The sequence below is a fragment of the Manis pentadactyla genome, chromosome 16 (genome assembly GCF_030020395.1).
Source record: "Manis pentadactyla isolate mManPen7 chromosome 16, mManPen7.hap1, whole genome shotgun sequence".
NCBI lineage: Eukaryota > Metazoa > Chordata > Mammalia > Pholidota > Manidae > Manis > Manis pentadactyla.
Genome location: NC_080034.1, coordinates 69,725,952 through 69,747,191, shown reverse-complemented (window position 1 = coordinate 69,747,191; position 21,240 = coordinate 69,725,952). Strand labels below are relative to the sequence as shown.

The 21,240-nt window shown below is 47.3% G+C and overlaps 1 protein-coding gene and 1 long non-coding RNA gene across 3 annotated transcripts; one reads left to right on the top strand and one right to left on the bottom strand.

Annotated features, from left to right (window-relative positions):
* Positions 1-3,288: 3,288 nt before the first annotated feature.
* Positions 3,289-18,638, bottom strand: NQO2 (N-ribosyldihydronicotinamide:quinone reductase 2). 2 transcript variants are annotated; one of them, XM_036888774.2, is made up of 7 exons: positions 18,431-18,635; positions 15,323-15,445; positions 12,813-12,977; positions 8,552-8,682; positions 6,131-6,244; positions 5,232-5,333; positions 3,289-3,560 (listed from the first exon to the last, which is right to left on the bottom strand). In XM_036888774.2, the coding sequence occupies exons 2-7, from the start codon at positions 15,327-15,329 to the stop codon at positions 3,384-3,386; spliced, it is 696 nt and encodes a 231-aa protein (XP_036744669.1). In that variant the 5' UTR covers positions 15,330-15,445; positions 18,431-18,635; the 3' UTR covers positions 3,289-3,383. The 2 variants fall into 2 exon arrangements, with proteins under 2 accessions (XP_036744669.1, XP_036744670.1); XM_036888775.2 differs by lacking the exon at positions 6,131-6,244 and having other exon boundaries at positions 18,431-18,638.
* A 129-nt stretch (positions 18,639-18,767) lies between these two features.
* LOC118914194 (uncharacterized) lies at positions 18,768-20,948 on the top strand. Its single transcript, XR_005025520.2, has 5 exons — positions 18,768-19,006; positions 19,285-19,347; positions 19,441-19,555; positions 19,667-19,841; positions 20,317-20,948. It is a non-coding gene; the product is annotated as an uncharacterized LOC118914194 (long non-coding RNA).
* The last annotated feature ends 292 nt before the right edge of the window (positions 20,949-21,240 follow it).

The window sequence follows — 21,240 nt, the reverse complement described above, 5'->3', positions numbered from 1 at the left end:
CCCCACTTTCATGGAGTCAACAGTCTAGTGAGGGAGACAGACGTTACCCAGGTGTACCCAGCGCTCGAGAGGTACAGGAATGCCCTCATGTGTTTCCTGCGTACATAAAATCCCAGAGAGATTTCTTCTAAGCCAGAAGTACAGGGCATAGGACAGGACATCCAACTCCACCTGAATCAAGTGACAAGGCAGGTGGCATGAAGAGCCATGAGATTATGAGATGGGGTGAGCATTCCTGAGGGACAGAACAGCCTGGACTGAGGCCCTGCACCAGGACGGATGGGGGCCTTCGCAGGAATGGGAGGAAGTCAGCTACAGCCGGGGTGTAGACACAGAGCAGCCAGAGGGCTTAGACAGGACATAAGGTCCCATGCTGCACCTCCAGACCAGCTCACAGACTGGAGATTCTGGACATTTCCTAGCAGCATGAGAACCCCTCACAGAATTAATTAGCCTCAAGAGTGGCAGGACATGTGTGTGAGCTTAAAGATTACTCTAAACATTTGTAGAAAATAGGTTGTAAGGGGCAGAAGAGCATGTGGGAAAATTATTCAAGAGGTTGTTGCAATAATCCAGGCATATATAAGGCAGGATCTTGCAATAGCATGGAAGACTTGTAAATAGTGGGAAAACTAAACACAGGTACAAGGCAGATTCAGCAAGACATGAAGCTTGGCTGGATGTGAGTCACAGTGAGGCCCAGGTTTTAGGCTTGAGCCTTGTGTGAATATTTCTGCCACTTACTGAAATAAGGGACAGTGACAGGTGTGGGAAGTACAAGGATGAACCCAACTGGTGATGTTGGATCTAGGGTGCCAAAGACAGTCAAGTAGAATTCTTTAAGGATCAGAAACTGAGGGATTCCAGACAGACTGATTGGGAGACAGCAGCCCAAGGCACATTTGGAAATACTGCCCCAAGAGAAGGCAGACCATGGTGAAAATACAAAACAGATGGTGGGCCTCGGCCCCTGGACCAAAGCTCCTGGGCTGGGCAGGAAACATGGGCAGCAACCACTTGGATGGGAACGAAGAATCGGATGAGCAGCTGTGAATGCAAGAACTGTGCAGAGACACCCGGGAGAATCCTGGTGGACAAGCCAATCTTTCAGGAAGCAGCTGGCTGGTACCCCTGGACAAGAAGGCCTAGCTCCCAAAGATCACTGAAGATTTTATCATTGTCAGGCTAATGATGGCTTCTTAGTGATGGCATGTCTGCTTTACTGCACACATGGAAGATGGTGCTAAGAATGTTAAGAAGCCTCTACAAAGAAGCCCCCACTAAAGATCAGTAAACCTACTGATCTTAAAGGAGAAAAAAGAACGGCTTCATATTAAAGGCAGAAATATACAGGCATATGTGAGTGGCTTGCCACCACACATTACAGTGGAGGCATCTAAATAACTTCTATCTAATTTGGCATGATTATGAGATTCTCAGATGGAATTTAAGGTCAAGTTTTACAAAGATAACCAAAGAAATCTTCAAGGAGATGGGCTTTGCAGTTATTTGAAGAGGGAATCTGTGGATTTTTCATTGATACTTTTGAATGAAGTAACGGAAGCTTGTTGTCTCATACTGAGATGGCTGAGTCTCACTGGAAGGGAAGGAGGCTTCGAGCAGGACCCGGCTCCACAGGAAGCAGCCGTCCCTGCAACACGGGCAGCTGGACAGCTGGGCCCTGCCGAGTGCGCCATGAGAGCTGCCATCGTCAAAGATGTTTCACCCTGTGGCTTGAGGATGGGCCACTGGTGCTGAACGAGGACAGTGCTCAAAGCCCAGTAAGGAGGGTTCTTCTCTGATATGCCCAGAAGGTGCAGTGACTGTCCCTGAGGACGCTGGTCATTGTACTCAAACCCTGGATGGAAGGTAGTTTGGTAGCCACCGAATCTTTGTTCAAGCGTGGGCTGGGGCCACACATGACGGGCCACGGAGGCCCCAGAACAAAGGGAGGAATGGCTGGGAATGTCCCGAGGTCAACAGAGGCTTCAGAGCTTAAATTCCGTCTTCGTGTCAAAGAGCAGGGCCTTGTAAAGGCAGGCATTTCCGGAGCACCCCAGCGCACCCCGGCGCATCCAGGGTAATGCTCAAGGCATAGCTTAGGTGGCACTTAAAGAATCTATACATGGAAGGATTTGAAAAAATTAAGATTTTGAAGAAGATGCTTGAGAAAAAGACACTAAAGAACATGGCTCCAGAAACCTGAAGGCAGTTCCCAAAGTCTGAAGAGAATGGTCGTGAAAGAGAACCTACAAAGAGCCTCAAAAAAATCCAGAGAACGGCTTTGAAAAGAGTTTGAAGGTTACCCTGAAAGGGAACCCGAAGAGGACAGCCCCAAAGAGTGTCTGAGGAAGAATTCATGGGAAGAGAATCTGAAGACTGCTCTGAAAAACAGTGCGAAGACAGCTAAAAAAAAAAAAACGGTGTTGAACAAAGGGTTGGAAGAAATGACCTTGGAAAATCACAACTCCAGGCTGACTGAGTGTTTGGCTTGGGGAGTGTGGAGATGCAGGCGAGAAGGATGAAGATGCCTATGAAGAAGTATTGATGATGCAAACGATGAAAAAGAGGAGAAAGAAAATGCAGATGGAAAAGGGTCTGAAGATGCTGAAGAAGGGGAGGAAAGTGAGGTGGGTGAACGGCTGTTCCAGGACGATTCCAGCAGGTTCTTGGTGAGAGGTGCCCGGGGAGTCTGTGAGAAGGTGCCCAGGGAGTGTGGGGAATGTTCCAGAAGGCCTGGTCCGCAGGCGGCTGCTCATCCTCAGTTACAAGGAGGAGGAGGGGGAGGTTTGCTCTCTTAAGCTTGTTTTTAGGGAGACGCCTCCACCTGCATGTGCCTATGTTTGGGGTAATTGGTGTGACAAGAACAAGTGCACAGGATGCCACTGACTAATGTGGAAATTTCCATTATAATTGGCAATCAGTGATTTTAAATATATGTTAAGTGGAGTTCAACTAAAACGTCATAGTTACAATGGAGGTTAAAAAAAAAACAAAGATGATGTAAGAAATCCAAACACAGCACTAAAACACTAGCTATGAAAAGATTAGACTTTCCTATGAAAAAAAACAGAAACTCTTGAGTAATGAGATGAAACAAAACTAACAACTCCAGCTCCATTTCAAGAGAACTGTCTGAAAACAATACTATCCATGATTAGAAAGGAAAGGAAGCCTGGTGAATGATGCCAGGGTAGAAGTCAGTTGAACCAGCTGATTAGTGAATACTGGATCTGGCTGTAAAAAACGCCGAGCACCACTCACACGCATTAAATGGATCCAGCCACCTTTGCTGTCCTTATATTTTATTACAGTGCTATCTTCTGTTTCCACGTGCTTCACCTCCTAGTGTTGCTCGTGGGATGGATATGTGGCACACAGTGCTACTGTCCAAAGTACCAAGAGGGTGTGCAGTGGATGGGCTCTTCCTTCCAGATATTTCTCAGCCTCTGGGCCCAGGAGGCTACCATCCCCCCTTTTTCTTCTTCTGACACAAGCTCAGGAGCAAAACTGATCTGAGGGGCGAGGACTTTAAATCCACAGAAGTGCAACGCACCATGCTACAGCCGCAGAGGAAGAAAAAAACCATTCAGTTAATTAGTGAAAAGGAGAAATGGTAGGACACTGATCTTCAGAAAGTGATACAGTAATGTCCATGCTACGAGGTAACTCGAAATAACTCAGCTGCCTATGAGCTCTGGGTGCTGGCCTTTCCCAGTGGGGTGAGGGACCTGGCAGCCAGAAGTTCCCCATCCTATTCTGATAACTGCAATTAATCTGTAATCTCTGCTACAGATTCAGACACTGAACTTTCTGGTTTTGACTGATTAGGCAAATTATGGTATATTCATACCATGGATTATTCCAGAATGAGACCATTCTAGCTATAATGTACCACCATGGAAGGCTGTTCAAGGTATGTGCTAAATGAAAACAAGAGCTTTGAAGCCGAATTTGTGGTGCACCATTTTTGTGAAAAAATATGTAATAATAAAGATAATAATAAAAAATATATATGTAAAAATATATATGGGCTATAGTCCATGTATATATAATACATCCAATTATTAAGCATGATTATTCTTAAGGGGAGATTAAGAGGACTTTTATTTTTATATGTTACAGTCTCATTTTTTTCTATAGTATCTATTTAACAAACTGAACAAAGTGTAAAGATTTTTTTTAACAAGAATTTAAGCTTGGCTAATGATACTGAAGAGGCCAGTTGGCCTATGGAGAAGGAAGGTCAGGCACGTAAATTACCACTTTCTTTAGCAGAGCATCACTAAATGCAATCAGTATCCTCTCTCCTTTCAAAGAATATTTCTAGAAATAGCACCTTCCACCCTCTGCTTTCCTTCCCTTCAGACCCCATACCCTTGTCCAGGCAGCCCTATCAGGTGCAGGTCAGAGAGCAAGAGGCCTGTACACCAGTGTCCACATTTCTAAAGCAAGCTCACACATCATTAAATATGTGAACTCCTCCCTCGAAGAATATGCCTTTATAACAACCCGGAAGAGCAGTTCTCACTTAGGATTCTGGGTCTCCCGGGATCTCTTACCCAGCCGTGGCAGCCTGACCCATACATAGCCTATTCCCTTTTCTCCCTACCCCAGCTGTCCACCACCAGGGGAGCTCTGTATGTGGATTCCCAGCCTGCTTGAGCATGCTCTGCTCACTGCTTTTCCCTTGCAGACAGCCACCCTTGGTGGCCCCAGGCCCAGGGAAGCACACACAGGCAGCCCAGGGTCCACGTGGGAGAGCAGGCCCCAAGTCCTGGGTGCCTGGAGTGGGCTTGGGGCTCTCGGGAGGGGGCACAGCCACTGGCTCCATGGTGGGCATAAGGCTATCTGGAGAGCCAGGACCCAGGCACCTTTTGCCCGGGTTTGAGGGTAGGGCTGCCTTCACAGAGCACTGCCAGACCCAGTGTGGGTGGCTCAATCCCTCCCCAATGCTCAGTCCACACACAGGGCCACCTTGGGGCGATTCCATTTACCACAGAGCAGACTCGGCTGGGCAGGCCTGGCTTGGCTTCTGCCCAGATAATATTAACGGCTAGCATTATAATATGTCTTTGCTATTGGCCAACCTTTTCAGTGCTAAGTAAAAAAAGAGTGCAAAATATAATTTCCTTCATACAGGTGGAGTCAAATGGTCTGGGTCTCAGGCTTCGGAGATGTCTCATTTCACACCTGGGGATGCAAAGGGGCTGGGGGGGTGCAGCCAGTACCTGGAGGGGCCACAGGAAGTAGCGGAAGTCTCCGCTGACTCCATTTTTCGTGTACATCTCAGCCGTGCCCCCCGTGGTAAACGAAAGGAGGGCCAGTTTATTCTGTCGAGAAAGCAAACGTTTTTGTGTGGACACCACAGAGACAAAAGGTGTCACTGTGACTCCAGCACGAAGGTTTCCAATGACCGGGAGGGAAATCTGAGGTCAGTTCCCTCTGGGGATGGACAAGTGTAACATTCTCCTGTCAAGCTGAGCTCAAGTAACAGCTCCAGCCAGTGAGAGGCAGGGACAATCAAGGAACGGGCCCAGCAAGCACAGAGCTCTGACCCCCAACTTCTGGAGACAGCAGGCATCCAAGAGCTCGGTGTGAAGTGGGGAAGGCCCGGGTGTGACCTGGGCGGCCAGCAGTCCTAGCACGTGGGACCACTTCGTAAATGCAGCACTACTTCATGGCACAAGCCAGACCTCTGTGGCACAGTATTGTCCTTATCTGCATTTATTTTCTGAGGCCCTCAGACATCACTAATTTTAGTAAGAAACCATTTTCATGAGAAATTCATAGCTACTATGTACTGTGCATCCACCAGGCTCCATGGGACGGAGGCATCACGTTTTCTTGTTTCTCAAGGTCAGCACATGAAGCTCTAGAAGGTGAACAGCACAAGGCCAGGGCTTGACCCCCTGGTCAGGGAGCAGAGGCCCGGGGGCAGGGCTGATGGCCCGGGCCCTCCCCAGCCCTCCCCAACACTGGCACGGGCTCTTCTTGGCCATGCTGGGGACGTGTCTGTACCTCTCACTAGACAGAAGCCCATGACGTCAGAAAGGCTGCTCTCCTCACCCAAGTACAGCACGTGGCCCCTCTCCCCCAGCTGACAGCTGGCTCAGCCCAGAGCACGTACCTTGAGGAAACCAGAATCATAGAATCCTGGGATGTCGAAGGCAAACCCCTGGCACAGCACCCTGTCCATCCAGCCCTTCAGGATAGCCGGCACGCTGAACCAGTACAGCGGGAACTGGGGGTGCAACACCAAGGAGAAACAAATGCTGTGGGCTGTCTCAGGTTTCGGATTTAGTGGAGCTGGCCATCCAGAAGGAAACCCGCTCTCCTCTGCCCAGGTGGCTGGGCAGGTGCACATAACCCACAGGGGCAGCCTGGGTGGGGAGGATTCTTCCCTTTGGCTCGGAGGCAGGATGTGGACATGGTGCTGGTGCATGAGGCGGGACAGGCTGACAATGGTCCTGGCTCTGCACCCCCAGTCGCAGCTCCCTTATGCTGGTGCCTGAGGCAGGGAGGCACTGGAAATTGTCCTGGACACTGGTTCTGAGCCAGCGGTCTCTGTGACCAATCCAGTCAAGGGGACAGAGGAAGGGTGTGGAAAAGAGCTTGCCCCTCTCCATGCAGGCAGTTAGGTTCTAAGAAGCTTTGGATTTTGAAACAAACTAAAGCCTTACCCCCAGACTCCACACACCAGCACTAAGGTCTCCCTTAGTCCACTCTGGTTCCCACTGAAGCCCTAACACTGTACCCAGCAATATCATCAGCGAAAACTTTCACTAGTAATCTAACTTGGGATCTGGCACTGAAATCCAAGCTCTATAATACATCGCTGTGTGATGTTGGCAAGTTACTTAACCTTTCTGTGCCTCCTTTTCCTGATTTGCAAATAGGGCTACTACAAGTTCCTAGCTCACAGCATCATGGCAAGGATTCAATAGCATGTTACAGTGCCCAGAACAGAGTAAACACTGAGCAAGGGCGAGTTATGCTAATAGAAGTAGCAGGAGTTGAATGAAAAGAATCAACTCAAGAGGACCTTCTGGGCAATGTACCAGGAAAAGAGGGAAGGTGGAGGGAGACGAGATGTGAAATCGAGTAGGAGAAAAGGAAGACTGTGAACAGAACAGGCCCTGGCTTGCACTAGCTGTTCAATGTCATCAGTGGGGGAGGGGGAGAAAGGAGAAATGGGCTCCACACACTTAGCTGACCCCAGGGAGACAGGAAGAGAAGAGCAAGAGCTGAGTGGAACTGTGCTTGGACTCCAACAGACTGCTGGGCTGTCTTGACACAGCGCCATCGTCCTGGCACGACTACCATTACCTGGATGATAAACCATCCAGCCACCTGGGTCTATGGCATGGTTATCCACCCATGTGTAATTAGGATGAAAGAACAGCCTGCACTTTGACCAGATTAGCTGCTCTAGTTGCCTGGCAAAAAAGTGCCATATGATGCCAGAAGGGGTGGACAGAGGCAGCCTGAGCGGAAGAGAAGGGGCAGTGTTCCCTCCGCCCACGTGTGCAGTTATTTCATGAAAGGTTGGTAACTTTGCCTTTGTGGACACGTTCTGTCTGGAAAGTGGTCACATTCAAGCCCCTCTACCCACATGAGGGGCTCAGCACCCATGATGAGAATAGTGGCCGTGTTCTCCCACCCACTCCCCGTCCTCAAGCAAGACCATCAGGAACAATCAGAACCAAGCAGCTCTACCCTGGAGGTTCTGGACCTAGACACTTGCAGTCCTGGTGGGCAGGGGAGAGGAGGAGAGAGACAGCTTGCAGAGAGGCAGGTGAGACTCGGAGGAGGAGAGAACAGGCGTCACGCGCCCAGTGCCCACTGTACCTGAGGCCCAGCCACAGTCTGTCCTCAGGTTCCAGGAGCCCCAAGTGACCAGGACCCTTAGAACAAATACCTTTTTTTCTAGTTTGACTTGGATTTCCATCAGCCCAATGGCCCCCTAAAAGCCGAATGCTCATTTAGCTGCCAAGCTATGGTGACCTCCGTGACTGCACAGCTGCCTACCTGGAGCGGCTTGATAAATCAGAGCCCAGGAAAGCCGGCTCCTGGCAGCAACTTTCTGCTGGGAACCATGCCCTGAGATAATTTGTGAAAGATATATGGAAGATAACGGGTGGGTGAGGCAACCAGTGAGAAGAAGGAAACAAGAGGTGTCTTTCCAGTTTGTGATCAGGATATTTAAGGCAGGAGTTGCATGTTGGCCTAAATTACCTTGATAAACATAAAAGAGCACCTGCACATCTGGGGGTGCGGATGAAAGGGGAATTAAGGTACCATGACCTGCATGATTCAGATGTTTCTTGGATATCAGTGGGTAAAGGGAAAAGCCTTACTATTTCCTTGGGGGTCAAGATTTTGGATGAGTGATACTGGCTATGTGGATCTTGGTACCCAACTAGACATAAATAGGTGTGCAAATACGCTAAAGGCAATACCGATTCCAGGAACATGAAACTCACTATTTGGAAAGACTTTGCATGTAGAATCAATCTAATTCACTATAATAAATAGAAGAAAAATAAACCTGAAATATCACTAGATCAGCTTCCAGAACCTTTTTCTGCTCGTCAATTATGTCACTGGTCAGAGACCTCGTCTTGCAGGCTTCATATGCTTCCACCCCATAATTGAAGAACTCAGGATTACAGAGAGTGCCTGGAAGCAAAGAGACCAAATGTTCTCCGTCAGGTGAGTGTCCACGGCCCGCCCCGGCCACTCCCACTAGTGTCACCGTTACCTGCACTCCCCAAACAAGTCACCATCGCCAGACATGCAGTGAGCCTCGACCAGGTGCTGGGCCCTGGGGTCAGGCTACAGAAATAAAAAGAGAGGAAGCTACTGCCCTTACCTTCAAGGGACTCAAAATCGATAAAAGACCAAATGAGTAACATACAAAACATGATTGTTCAGCCAGCTCAGTTTAATGCTGTGGCCACGTAAGCCTCACACCCCACTGTCAAGATGCCCAGAGTGTGCAAAAGGGCCAGTGACTAGCTCTTCTTGGGTAGGCTGCAAGCTACCCCTGGGGATGAGCTTTGTGAACTGGGTTTTGAAGACAGAGCAGGAGTTCACCAGGCAGCCTAGAGCACTGGAGGGAAGGGCGGGAACATTCTGAGCAAAAGAGGCAGAGAGGGCAGGATGTCGGGCAACTGGCCAGCCCAGAAAGGGCCACTAGGGACACAACTGAGGAAACAGGGTGAAAGGCCAGGAGGGCTGTAGGTGATGTGATCAGAGAAACAGTAGGTTATGTAAGACTTGCTAGGAGGCTAGACTTTTTCTGCATGTGGGGAGCCATACGGTTTAGGCAGGAAAAATTCCTGCTTTGGTTTGGGTTTGAAAAGCTCATGCTGCAGCAGTGACTCGAGTGTGTGCCCAGTAAGGGGAGGTGAACGCAGGCAGGAGCGGTGCTTCAGGGCTGGAGCTCACAGCCCTAGGCAAGGCGACTAAAACGCAAAGTGAGCTCTTCTCATCTACACCTTTAACTGGGTTCTTGTCAATAAAATGATTCATCCAAAGGCATGATCATTATTACCAATAGGCCATCGTTCATCGAGGACTTGTACCTGTCAGGGATGTGTTCTACACACACCTTTTCTACCTTCCTAACAACTGCTGAGATAGGTGGGATTCCCCATCTACCAAAGAGGAAACCGGGACCTCAGAGAGGCCTAGCCTAGGTCCATGCCTCAGGGTCCCACATGGCAGCAGAGGTGTGACCCAGCCTACAAGGGTGGGCGGGGGGACGGTCATCTGCAGAGCAGCGGCTGGGCCTGGCCACTGGGTGAAGAGCCGGAAGGAGCTGGGCCCATGTCCTGCCATAGATTCATCACCAAAACCACCTCAGGGTCTTTGCTTCTGCTTTGAACCAACTTGTGTTTGACTTCCATTAATAAAGGCCACATGGCGTGCCTTCTATGTACAGGGTTCTGAACTGACTGGAAACCCTAGGGGTTAACTGCTGTTGGCAAGAGGCCAAGCCCTCTTGGGCAGGCACCAGGTAGGGTTTTGGCCACCCACAGTATGTGACCCTAGAGTAGACTCAGGCTGGTTTTGATAATGGTAAACAAAGTCAATAAAATAGGCACAGGCCAGGCATACTCTAAATTCAAAAAGTAAATATCAAAGCAAAAGCATCCAAGTACCCCAGGAAGATAATAATATTTTTATAAGTGTGGGTGTGGAAAGGCCTTTCCGAGCAAGACAGGAAATCCAGAGCTACAGAAGAAAGGCGGACACGTGGCTGAAATCAAAGCTGTACACCACACATATATAAACAAGGTACATGTCATGGAGGGCTACGTGACCATTAAAAAGACTTCTGAAAGCTCTAAACGAATAAAGCCAAATCCGCACGTACACCTGTATCTACAGAGTTTCAAAACTATCCTGCCTCGGGGTCCCACGTAGCAGCAGAGGTGGGGCGCTCCACCCTACAGCGAGGGGGGTGGGGGAGAAGTACTCTTGTTGATACTTATCTATGATCTACAACCATCCACACCAAAAAGTTCAGCCTGTCAGTCTCTGGGTGCAGTGCAGGACTGCCTGGTGTATGTGAAAAAGACCTTGTACTTTTCACTCTGGGTTCTCTTGGTTCACCTATGTTTTAAAGTATTTGTTATAATAAGCTTGTATTACTTTATTCACTTAATAACCAGTGGCTCCTTAACATAATGTTCCCTATTTCTGTTGTGCATTAAGTTGATTGATTTATTAAAAGGGAAGAAACACAAGAAAAGACAAGGATGTCAGCTATTACCATCATTGATAATACTAAATTCAGGGATCTCATTAACACAATTACAAACAGAAGGTAATTCAAGGTATGGAATAATGTAAAGGTGGAGGTGAAATTATCATTATTTGCAGATGATCTGAGGTGTACTGGGAAAGCCCCAGAGAATCAGCTAAAAACTACAAAAAGTAAGAAAACTAATAGCATCCGAGCACAAGCACACACACACAGATTAATCTTATTCATACAGAGAAACATAAATCAGTTAATAAGAATTACAAAAGATCTGTGTGAAGGAACTTGTAAATCAGTCCGGAGGGTTGTAAAGAAGACAGGAGTTAAGTGAAAAGCCATTCCTCTGTGGATCCTTTCTCTGGATACAAAGAATCAGCATCATAAAAGTTCCTCTGTAAATTTAATGGGATCTCAATAAAAAGATCTGGTTATCCTTTGAAACTGGAAAACTAATTCAAAAGACTTTATGGAAAAGTAACATAAAAATAGCTAGGAAAGTTAAAAAAAAAGGGAAAACAAGGGTGACCTAGTTTGATCAGATATTAAATTGTCCAAATAATTAAAGCCACATGGTACAGAGTCATGGATGGGGGTAAAAAATACAAAGTACAGAATGGAAGCAGACATACGTGGGGATTGAGATCACAAGGAAGGGGGCATTTTAAATGCAGGTAAACTGCTGGGTCAGGCAAAATGCAGTGATCAGGCAACCAGGTGGGCACTGGGAAAAAAGACCCATTTCTAACATCATAGGCCAAAATAAATCCTACGTAGGCAAAGTATTTTTTAAAAGTGGAACCTATCAAATACTAGAAGAAAAGCTTTTTTTCTGAAACCTAAAAAAAAAAAAATCAGCACTCATATAAGTGTAACACCAAATCAAGAGGTCACAGAAAAAAGACTGGTCAAAAGCCAACTATGTAAAAGGAAATAAAACCCTGCATGGGGAAAAAAACATAAGCAAAGCCGAAACAAAACACAAATCAGGTAAAAATCCCACATTCTAGGCTTATTTAATACATAAAGAATTCTTTAAAATCAGCAAGAAAAAGACCTACCAGAAAAATGAGCAAGGGATAGGAATAATTCATAGGAAAGAAAATACTTAGTACCTTACAAACATATTAACATTTATGGATATAATATAAAATATTTATATGAATAAAAAGCTGAAAGTAGCTTTTCAAAAAGAATATTTAAGAAAAATGCCTTCAAAACATGTTGTATACCTCAAATATACACAAGTTTTAGTTGTCGGTCACATCTCAATAATGCTGGGAAAAAAAGAAAATGCTTTTTAAATATGTACAAGATAGTAAAGCTTATTTATCACGAGAGAAAGGCAAATTAGAACTATACTCAGAGACCACTTTTTCACCTGTCAGACTGACAATAATAAAAAAATCAGTAATGCCTCTGGTAACAGAAGAAACGAGTACTTGCAAACATTCCAGGAGTGTAAACTAGTAAGCAATTTGGTATTACCTATGAAAATTAAAAATGTACATTCCCTAGCCAGCAATTCCACTCCTAGATACACTTGCACATGTAGACAGTGCCATGATTATTCCTTGCAGCAGTGTTTATAACAGCAAAAGACCAGAAACGACCTAAAATGCCCTTTAGTAGGGGCTCCTTAAAATAGGACATCTCCACAAAATGGAATACTTTGCAGCTGTAAAAAAGAAAGCAATTAAATAATTATAAATAGATATATAGAGATATGTAAAATATGCTACCATGTGTTTTAAAAGTGGAGAAAATGGCGAATACACCTGCAATTGTTTTGTGTAGCACAGACTCTCTCTGGAAGGATATGGAGAAATTGGGTGCACTGGTGACCCTGGGTCCAGAGAACCAGGTGGCTGGGGGACAAGGATGGGAAAATGACTTGCACTACTGACTCTTCTGACTTAGAACTGTATAGCATGTGCCATGATTAGCTTTTTTAAAAACATTTTTTTTTATTAAAACAGCACAAAAAAGGAAAGTTTTTTGTTTTTGGTTTTTTAAAAAGAGCAATTAACCCATGACTCACCAGTGATATCCCTCCTGGTGGCCCTTGGCTCAAAGTCCATGGCATAGAGATCAGAAACGGTGACAGTGCAGCCCTGCTTGCTCAGCTCATCCACAGCCACCTTCTTCAAGGATCCATTGAAAGACCTGGGTTCTTGGTGCGCGTAGACGATGAGCACTTTCTTACCTACATCAGAAGAAACAATTTCTCTTGAAGAGTAATTCCTCTGTCAAAATTCCACAAGGACTAAGACAAACATAAAATATGTAGGTGCATCACAGCGGCAGAAGTGATACTGTGATTTATAATGAGGAATATATATTTTATGTTCGTCCTGTTTCTGGCTCAGGGCCCACTAGGCCCTTGGAATTTCCTAAGTTACACGAGCAACAACCGTCTTCTGTTATGCTAATGCCCGGCCTCTGGAAAGCAGCCCGGCCGGGACTGGTCGCCAAGGAGCCGACCATGTGAATAGAGGATCGGAACTTTCAGTCCCACCCTGACCTCCAGGGAGGGCAGAAGGGCTGGAGGTCGAAAATTTCCCAGTGGCCAATGATTTAATGAATCGTGCCTGTGTAACGAAGCCACCATAATATCCCAAAAGGAGGGGCTCGGAGACTTCTGGGTTGGGCAGAGTGGCTGCTCAGAGCTGACCATCTCCTCACGCTTCCCTGTGCCCTGCCCTGTGATCTCTTCATCTGGCCATTGCTTTGTATCCTCTATTCTATCATTTAATAAACTGATGAATGTGTTTCCCTGAGTTGTGTGAGCCACTCTAGCAAATTAATCAAACCTGAGACACCTGTCCCAAGTGTAGCCCATGGCTCAGAAGCACAGGCAACAGCTTGGGCAGCAGCCTGGGGCTTGAGCCTGGAGTCCAGCATCTGAGGGTGCCGGTGGGTGTGGGGGCAAGGGCATCTTGTGGGACTGGGCCCTCAACGTGTGGCATCTAACGTTATCTCTGGGTGGGTACTGTCAGAACTGAGTTGAATTCTCTTATCCAAGAATTGCCTGGTGTAACCCCGTCACTGCAACACACACGCATTGGTGCTGATCTCAGAATACACATTTGGTAAGAAACATCAACCTCTTTTATGGGTGACAGTTTGTAAATAATGAGCCTTCTTAAAAATCCAGCTATGACATTACTTGAGTTTACTAATGCACAAACATACCATGGATCAAATTACAATTCTTCAAAGATAATACCACTAAATTCTTTAAAAGGCCAATCTATTTTGGTTATCCTCTATGAGAAGTTTTAGCCTGTTCCCTAATAGCAAAATAAAAAGTAGCTCATCCTTCACACTAAGCCAACAGCAGCAGGAGTCAGGTCCGGACACACAGGTCAGCATCCTTCCCCTCCAGGCCCGCTGGAATGTGACACTTAAAACATGAAAAATCAGACTCCAGTCCAGTGGGGAAGGCAGGGCCTGCACGGAGCCCCACTTTTGGCAGTGTGGCTGATGACAAAGGGGTGCTGAAAGCCAGGGCTTACAGGTCCTGGCTGCGTCATTTATACCACTGGCCCCTTAAGCAGCATACTCCTCGTTCAGAAGACTCAGTGAGACTGCGTGACACGTGAGGCAGCTTCAGTATTTGCTTAAATTTGCTCTGGTTGTGTCTTACTGAAATGTTCTAACTCTCAATGTAAATATTTCAGTTTAGGCCTTTAAGGAGAAAATGCAAATGTTAGTTTGAAGCACACAGTTTCCAGGCACTCAACTAGGTATAAGCGTTGAATTCCATGAGTTAGATTAATGATCAACATTTTAACTTTAACTTCTCAGATTCGTGTGTTTTACAGGAACTCTTTGGGGATTAACTGGAGAATGGATACAAATGCATATCTACATCAGTAGTTCTCAACTGGAGGCAGTGTTGCCTCCCTGGAGACAATACACAAACGTGCAGAGACAGTTTGTGGTTGTCACTGCTGGGAGGGGTCAGAGACCAGGGATGCCACAGGACATCCTACAAGGCACAGGCCGGCCCCACAACAAAGGATCAACTGGCCCCAATGGGCAGCAGTGCTGAGGTTGAGAAACCCTAATCTACACTATGATGTGTAAAATAAGGTGATTTTCATGTTCTGAAATGAAAGGACTTTCATGTCATATTGTTGAAAGGAAAAAAGAAGTTGTAGGATAGTATGTTTACATGTATGTGTCAAGAGAATTCAACTTAGAGTGAATTTTAAGCCAGGGTTACTCCAGGGACTCACTGGGCCCTCAATAACTATTTATTGAGTACATACTATGTCCTAGGGATCATTCCCGAGATTAGAGGCAGAGTAAAGACGAGACAAGCAGGGCCCTTACTTCTGAGAGAGATATATTGTGGAGGTATTAAAATCAACAATAAAACAAGTAAGAAAATACAAAATGAGATAATGCCAGGTAGTAATTCATGTCATAAACAAAATAAACTTAATACACTTCAGTGTGACTTGGATTTTTTTTATAACATATTTGATTTCTAATTAAAATTTTATTTTAAACATGTTTAACTCCCCCATGTCTAATAGTCACCTGCCATAGTCTAGGAAGATGGATTCTGTCCCTCTAATGCTGCCCAGAGCAGCGTATGCTGTTAATCCTGGGCACAGAAGGAGGCTTTCAGGTGTGGCTGCTCTCCTCCGTGACACCAGCAACCTGAAAGAGAAAACAAATACTTGAGGGAGGCAGGGGGCCACGTACCAACCCAGGCCTCACTGGTGCTTCAGGGGGACATGCAAATGGATCCGGAAAAAAGGCTTCTCGAGAGAGGCAAGGAGCCCCCTGGAGATTCAGGCCTAGAGGACAAATCATGCAGGGGTCAAAACCAGTAATTTTTCTTTTTTTTTAAGAGGACGCTGAACCTTCTGTGGAGGCAGCTGTAGAGAAGAGGTCCTGGGAAATGACACATCAGGTAGGAAGTGGGGGTCCTTCCTCCCTCCCCTAAGCTTTCCCCCAAGATCACCAATATGGCTGAACAGACAGAGGGTGGGGGGTTGGGAAGAAATTCATAGCTGCCACATCCACCAGTCTACGAAGTCTCTTCTTAGCATGGCTAATAAGAGAGAGTCCCGACATGCAGCAGCTCTGGAAAAACACAATAAGGCTCTGGAAAAACATGAGCTCTCTCTAGAAGCTTGGCCCTTGCCACTGGCCTTCTTCCGAGCTGGACTGTGGAATGATGGCTAGGGCTGACTGTTACCCTGGGGGTACAGGATATGGACTGCAGACAGTAGAGCAGAAATACAGGAGGAACCTGGGCTCCTGACGCTTCCTTGGAGCTGTGAGATGGTTTTGGTTTGCCAACCTCCAGATTTCTTTACCTGAGAGACGCAGTTCTGCATTGCGTTTAAGCCGTTGGCGGTGGCTCTCCACTACCAGCAGTGAGAGGGACATAATTCCTAACCAATCTATGCATTATGCAACTGGGACCCAGCTTCCAGAGGACTCACCTGCTGGTCAGGTGCTGTACCAGGTGCTGAGGCTACAGTGGTGAACGTGACAGGAAGAGAATGAAACTTTATACTCCAGGTGGGGGTGGGGCGGGGGGAGGCACAAAACAAGTGGGCAAAGACAGCAACCACAGAATTCTAGACGGTTTAAGTATTGAGAATAAGAAATGTTACGTGAGTGGCAGTGATATTAAAATAAAGTACTTTGGCACATAAAACTAGGGTTGTGTTTGCTATCTTAGGATGGCCCAGGCCAATGTCGCAGAGCAAGAACATGAATGCCATGGACCCAGTCACACCAAGATCTCGGAGAACAGGGCTCAGGCAGAGGGTGACCAGCAACTGTAAGGCCTGCGGTGGGAACTGGTCAGGAGGGCTCAAAGAAGCCTGTGCGACTGGCCAGTCTTTAAAAATGAGAATTGGGTGGTGGGAGATGGAATCAAAGAGGTTGAGTGAGGTCTGTAGGACAAGGGCAAGGATTCTATCTAAGCCTAACAGAAAGCCTTAGGAGTTTCTGAAGTGGGACAGTGACAGGGCCTGATCACCTTGGGAAAGGACTCAGGGAACACCTGATCCTGAGATTTCTAGGGTGAGGGTCCAAAGACATTTTGGTTTGGATGAAATGCTTTCATTTTAAGGCCTATAGCAGGGCATGAATTCGTCTGTATCCCTAGGCCTCCCCATTCCCTATGGTTTTGCTTGACCCCATTTACATATTTATATCACATGGTTGGCCACTTCAGTACATGAGAGTTTGTGACTCCCCATCTCATCCAATTCTACTTGCACAGAATAAGACACTAAGGCCCAAGAAGTGAGTGACTTGTCCAAAACAAGAGAAAAGACTCAAACCATGATCTTGATTAGCTAGCTATCCAGTGCTGGTCACATCCCATCTCTCCCTTTCCCTAAGGCCTCGCTGACGGCAGTGATGGCTTCCTCCTTATCCAGGTCAATAGGAAAAAAGAAACGTAGTTCGTGAAAATTAATAAAGGGAAAGGGAACCCTTATATTGAAAAGAGTCCAGAAGCTCTTAAGGGGTACTCTCATGCCAGAACTTTCCATGGCCACTTATTTCACAATCTTGGGCAAGAGGTTCACTTTACTTCCCAGCAACAGCTTAGTCACTGAGAAACTGCCAGAACTCAGCCCATGGGAAACCACCACCACCCTGATCTGGCTTTCCTCCAACAGACTTCTCCAAAGCAGCCCCTCACAACGTCCTCCTTTTTCTCAATAAAGTAATGTTCCTCTCCTTTGTTCTCTACACTTGCCTGTGGTTAACTATAGCTTGCAGGTCCTGAGTTACAACTCCTCTGCTCCTCCCAATTAAACTTGTTTTGCTGGTAAAATAACTGGCTCTTTTGTTTTCCAAGGTCAACAGGTTATTAAACTATATATGCCACAAGTGGGCTCTGATATTTTTGATGTATATTATTTCATCTTAAAGAGCACCCAGAAGCTATTTGATGTTTTCACTCTGTTGCCTATGCCTCTTCCCTTTGAGACAGGCCCTGCCTGTTCTAACAGCCAGATAACATTTCACTGTGTACCTACACCATCCTCTGCATGCCCATTTGTGCCCATTTCTCTATTCCTGCGCACTTACGTTATTCCCATTTTTTCCACAACTATAAAAAGAACTGCAAGAAGAATGTATTATTTACCTTCCTTTTCATGCATTTTTTTGGCTTATATTTTCAGAGACTAAAAGTTTAAAAAGCTGACTTTTTAAGACTGTTACAAATGGCCTCAAAGTCCTTGAAAGGCTGAGGCAAAATACAAAATAGAGGCTCCCAGGCGGTCTCGCAGCCCAGCAGCACCCTGGGCGTGAACAGTGGTAACCTCTTTACAAACTGACCGTGGGCAGCTCAGTTTCATTCGTCACGAAATTTTAATCGAGTCATCCCATCATGATTTCATCACGAGGGCGGGCTGATCCGGCCCATTCTGTTAGGCACGCTGAGTCGCCCAGCACGTGGTGGGGCTCAGGGAGAGGTAAGGACAAGCCTATAGTGGAGCCAGGCAGCGGCCGCGGTGTGCGGGACCCGGGGGACCACGAGCCCCAGTATGGCTGGGAAGCGGCAACCGGCAGAAACCTCTCCCTCCCCGCGGCTCGGGCCGGGAGCTGCGCCCCAGGAAACGTCCCTCCCGTGCCCCGGCCCCGGCCCCTGCGGGTGGAGGCACTCACCATCCGCCCCACGCACGCCCCAGCGAAGGAGCGGCGGGGCTCCGACTCCGCCACCGGGAGGGAAGCCTCGGGAGTCCGGGCCGCCGTCCGTCCGCCCTGCGGTCAGTCGGACCGCCGGCGCTCGCTGCGGACACCGAGGGCGGGAGCGCCGCGGCTGCGCTCTGTGGGGCTCGCACCGCGTGGGCTGCGGCTCGCCCGGCGGCCTCGCCGCCCCGCCCCGCCCCCTCTCCGCCCCGCCCCGCCCCTCTCCCGGCGCCGGGCCCCGCCCCCGGCCCCTCGCGGCTCTGCCCGGTGCCCCGCCCCGCACCTCCGGCGTTTGGACCTGACCTGGTTTGGCTCCTGGCCCTTGGTGGCCAGCGGAAAGCGAAGCCGGGAAAAGGAGGCCCTCCGGCGTGTGCCCCCTCCCTCCTCCCTCCCTACGCACGTGTCCAGGTTAAAAAATGAAGGTCCTTGGCCCAACACTTAGCCATGAAAGGAACCAACTATTGATACACCCAATAGCCTGTGAGAATCTCCAGAGAATTATGCTGAGTGAAAAAAGCCAATCCCCAAAGATTTCCTGCTGTGTGTTTCCGTGTAGGTAAATTCTTGAAGTTACAAATTATAGAAAGGAGAACGATTAGTGGTTGCCAGGGTTTAGGAAGTGAGTGGGTGTGGCTGTAAGAGGGCAACCGGAGGCCCCGTGTAGGAATGGAGATGCTCTGTGTCTGACGGTATGGGTGTCAGCAACCTGGCTGTGCCACTGTGCTGTAGTTTAGCCAGATGTCTTCACTGGGAGCCGCTGGATAAAGAGCAACATGGGTTGTCCCTGTTATTTCTTAACCATTTCATATGAATCTATAATTTTCTCAAAGGAAAATCTTAATAAAAAAAAAAGAAAGACGGTTCAAGGCCAACGAGATCTCCTTGGCAGAAAGGTACTAAACCAGAGTCTGTAGGTATGGGTGTATTGGGGGAGAGAGGTGCTGGTGAGCAGTTCAGTCTAACTGTCTCTCTTTTTCTTTTTCCAGCACTTTTGGGTTTGGGCTACCTCATTTGGTGGCCCACCTGCCATTGTAACCTTCCTAAAGACTCTCCCCAAACTGGTTGATTTCTTGTGTCCTAAGATGGTCCTATAAAGCAAAAGTAAGCTTTCCTCTATGTTTACAATATTCCTAATGAAAATAACTGCACCAATTGTTTGCGGACCAGTGTTGGGGATGGTCTGTCAGCTGTTGATGTTTTCCTTGTATTCAGAAGTGAGAATATGACCCCTCTCGTGCCAGCAGAGAACGGAGCTATCTTGTCTTGTGAGCCCAGGAGATCCTGAGGCAGCTTTCATTTACTTTATCAAAGTAAAAAGTGCATGAGGCATTTCCGAATCTACTAGAATGTCCCCAGAGATGAAATTGGTTGTCTTTCCCCCTTTCTGGTGAGACTCACTTAGAGGATGTCCTCAAACCGTCTTTGTGTCACAGAAAGTAAATGAGTCATCCTAAGAAAGATAAGTGCAGGCCCCGCGGAATAACTGAAGGTAGACTTCCTTCCAAGGAGGGCAAGTGAGCCTGATGGGCCAGTGGCAGGCCTGCATTCAGGTCTTTTGTCCTGGGGTATGGAAGCATTAGCCTGAAGTAGACCAAAATACTTCATTAGAGGTAGGCGGAGGCAGAGGTGGAGGTGGATTAGGGACCTGCAGACTTCTGGATGCAGCCCCAGGCCCCTATCCCATTCCTATGAGGACTTCTAAGGAAAAACAGCCAAACATCTTGGTAGTGTGGATCTCGTAGGAGGACAAAGGGACTGTGGAATAGTAAGTGCTGGAACTAGTCTTGCAGCCGTCTTAGTCCTTGGTATGGAAACTGGAAGAGCTGAGCTCTGAGACCAAGATGCGTCCTCCCCTCTGAAAGACAACAGGTGCAGGGAGGACGCAGCCGCACTTGACATCTCAGAGACGACAGCACCATCTTGTGGCAGTGAGGAGCAATCACGAATGTGGATTTTATTCCCTTGGAAATGGGAGCTGGCCTGCCCTCATTCTCTGCGCCTGAATGGTGGAAGCCGCGGCAGTTGATTCTAGGATAATTTAATAGGAGCCCATCCACAAAAAGGAAATAACAGAACTTCCTGCTAATCTGGTGATGGTGGCTGAGTATTTACTGTGAAGGAATTTAACAAGTCTGCCCAAACGTGCCACTTTGGCATGTGGACTAGTTTGAGCTGAAGGTAGTCAAGACCCTGAGGGCTCAAGAGAAAATTTTACCCATCCCTGAACTACCTAGAAAAATCTAAATTGAGGTCTTTCCCCAAACAAGGGTTATTACAAGATATGAATTTTATTATCTGAGTGACCCATCCACAGAGCAGGCAAATTAATCCCCAACATCTGCCCTCCTGTCCTCCTGTGAGTTGCCTCCTCCCTTTGCAGCCCCAGACCCCCACCCCATTCCTCAGCTCAGGGTGGCACACAGGCCTCACGTGACCTTTCTGTCCTGGAACCTCTCATGTATGTGGGGTTTCCCATAGGGATGAAAATAAATTTGATTTTTCTCCTGTTAGTTTGTCTCATGTCAATTTGATTCTTAGACCACTGAGAAGAACCTTGAAGGGTAGAGGAGAATTTTTCCTCCCTACCATTTGGTGTCATTGGCAGGACCCTGTAACTCACTGGCTATTGCTCACCTCAGTATTGCTGAGCCAGAATATTCTCGAATATCTGACATGTAGCTGGCAGAAGGTAGGGTTTCTTGCAGTGTCAGCCTCCTGGAATCTCTCTGCATAGTCCATTGGAGCAAGAATGGTGAGAATTATTTCTCTGTCTCTAAATTTAGGTT

What these genes read in the sequence shown, in the direction of transcription:
- NQO2 (XM_036888774.2), bottom strand. An exon ending in CACCAGGAGGGATATCACTG is followed by an intron (nt 8,683 to 12,812) that starts GTGAGTCATGGG and finishes CTTTGCTTCCAG; the next exon opens with GCACTCTCTGTAATCCTGAG. An exon ending in CTGATCTAGTGATATTTCAG is followed by an intron (nt 6,245 to 8,551) that starts GTTTATTTTTCT and finishes TTGCACCCCCAG; the next exon opens with TTCCCGCTGTACTGGTTCAG.